Genomic DNA, 2,724 nt, shown 5'->3' on the forward strand with positions numbered 1-2,724 from the left:
GGGCTGTGAACTCCCCACCTAAATCTCTGACCACGGGGTACTTTTATATCAGGAAGTGGGTCGTAAATCACCGTCTATGAAAGCACTGGTCACTTTGTCCGCTAGCCGACAGGAGGCCCACGTCATGAGACGATACGACCCTAGAGCCGATCACAATTTAATACTTTAATTTCACTGTATGATGTTTGATTGTTATGTTATTGTTATGAGTGTCTGGACCCCAGGAAGAATAGTCTTCACCTGAGGTGAAGACTAATGGGGATCCATAATAAACATAAACATAAACATAAACAGAGTCTATTGATTTAACCCCTCAACTCTCTCAGAGGGGGACCTGGGATTCAATCAGGCAGATCACAGCGTATGAGGAGACCCCTGAAGTAAACACAGAGAGATACAAATCATGCTTGGGATGTTTAGGAGACACAGTCTCTCTTTTGCTATAATAATGTTCTCTAACTCCCATGCCTTGGGTGGTGTGAAGAAGAGTTACATTCTTCCTTCATCCCAAATCTTTCAGCTCAACTCTGGAGGTCTGAAGCAGTGCCTTTCAAAAATGTCTACCGTATTTTTGTTTGAGGTTGAGAGATTTAAGGGAGACACTACAGGCAAAATGACATTTTTTATTCCACTATTTAATTTTCAGATCTTTACTCATTCTTCTACTGTAACATGTATACTATCATTTTATTAATAAAAAAAATGCCCCGACTTTATTAAAAACTGCTATTTTTCTTAGAAGTATATTGTCAAAACAAAAGTACACATTTAAGCCTGACTATCCATTGTTTACATAGAGGTTATCCAAAAAGTAGCAAATGTATTCATATTTAATGAGATATTGCTTAATTTGTATAGGCCTACTTAAACATTTTTAAGAGAAAGTGTAATACAAAAAATATTTATCTTAATGTGAGGATTAAACTTGTAGAGATTCATGAGGATATCGTTAAAGGGAAAAACATTCCTATTCAACTGTAGAGTCTCCCCTTAAGATGATGATATATAACTCTTATACAGTCTAAACACACTTTTGGTGGCCTCATAAAGGCAGTTCACACACACACTGGCTCAGTTCACACACACACACACACACACACACACACACACACACACACACACACACACACACACACACACTGGCTCAGTTCATAGACCAGTAAAATCTCACTACTGCTTTTTTTCAACTGCTGTCAACCCGTTAACTCAGAGTCTTGATTTGCTCATTAAGCCACAATGTTATCCGCTGTATAAAGGTCCCCTTATGTTCACACTGTGCATGTGTGTGTGTGTGTGTGTGTGCACGTGTGTGTGTGTGTGTGTGTGTGCATGAATGTGTGTGTGCGATGTGTGTGTATGCATGCGTGTGTGCGTGCGTGCGTGTGTGTATGTGTGTGTGTGCGTGCGTGTGTGTATGTGTGTGCACGTGTGTGTGGGCGTGTATATGTGTGCGCGTGTGTGTGTGTGTTGTGTGTGGTGTGCGCGAGCGTGTGCGTGTTGTGTGAGTGTGTGCGTGTTGTGTATGTGTGTGTTGTGTGTGTGTGTGCGCGAGCGCGTGCGTGTTGTGTGTGTGTTGGCACAGGAGAGCAGCATCTGGAGGATGTGTGTGGCGTCTCAGACAGGAGAGGAGGCCCTGGTCCCGCAGACGTCCGATAACGGCGTCCAGACGGAGGACAAGACGGCGTGGGCGGAGCGAGGGAGCAGCGGAGGAGAAGGACACAGGTGGCGTAACGACCTCCCCGAGCGCCATGTCCACACACACCCCGAGCGCCATGTCCACACACACCCCGAGCGCCATGTCCACACACACCCTGAGCGCCATGTCCTCACACACTCTGAGCGTCATATCCTCACACACTCTGAGCTCAGGATACAAGATGGCATTCTCTATGAGCCTGTTCTGCTAAGTGCTTACTGTGCTGTTATATGACTCACTTAAATATCATATTAGAGACTACAGGGATAGCTAACACTTAATGGCCAACCATGCAGTAGCGTTTCTAGCTTATATGCCAGCCTGGGCGAACCCCCGCTACGGCGCCCCCCCCCCCCCGGCCCCGAGCCGACGCGGTGAGATGGAACACGTGCAGTTTCGTTGTAAACATTGTAAACGTGAAATGAACGGGCTTTCCGATTGTGAATGATAAACTGTCGGCAAGTTGTTGAGCGGGGGGCGGGGGGGGGGGGGGGGGGGGGGGTGTACTTCGCAGATATTTTTTTTCTGCTCCGCTTGCCACCCGCCCCCGAGATGCCCATGTTGCCCATGCCTAAATACACCACTGCTACCATGTAGGCAACTTTACTAACTCTCCTGTTAGTCATGTCTCTCTTATGACGTATTTAGCCCATGTTTTACTGCTCTGTATGTGTTCTTAGCCAATAGACAAACATTTTCCAGGAGCTTGCTCGATCGTCTCGTTGAGAGAGGTCAGGGAAGACTTTTTACAGCTCACTTTTCTTTTTTTTTTTGCTTCCCTCTGGAATATGTAGGGGTGGGACCTATGCCCCCCCCCCATTGCTCTCTGTAAAGCGCATTGTGTTGCCTCTGTGTATGAGATGCGCTATACAAATAAAGCTTGATTTGATAAGTCAATATGGTCCTATACTAGACGTGCAAAGCATCCTGCAATGTGTAAGAAGCTCCCATTCGGTTCCAAGTTGATTGTTCTTCCGTAGTATCTCCCGGAGCAGCTGCCTCCCCAGCCCAGACAAGCTGGCCCCGTT

At 46.3% G+C, this 2,724-nt stretch overlaps 1 protein-coding gene across 1 annotated transcript in view; it reads left to right on the forward strand.

The window, feature by feature from the left end:
- Positions 1 to 2,724, forward strand: part of il16 (interleukin 16) — a gene marked incomplete at its 5' end in the record, with an annotated part of 27,285 nt that overhangs the window by 7,582 nt on the left and 16,979 nt on the right. The window contains one exon of the mRNA XM_084437455.1: positions 1,583 to 1,722. Coding sequence (XP_084293581.1) covers positions 1,583 to 1,722 — 140 coding nt within the window. The remainder of the gene's footprint in view (positions 1 to 1,582; positions 1,723 to 2,724) is intronic.

The sequence above is a fragment of the Borostomias antarcticus genome, assembly GCF_949987555.1.
Source record: "Borostomias antarcticus genome assembly, chromosome: 4".
In the NCBI taxonomy this organism is placed as follows: domain Eukaryota; kingdom Metazoa; phylum Chordata; class Actinopteri; order Stomiiformes; family Stomiidae; genus Borostomias; species Borostomias antarcticus.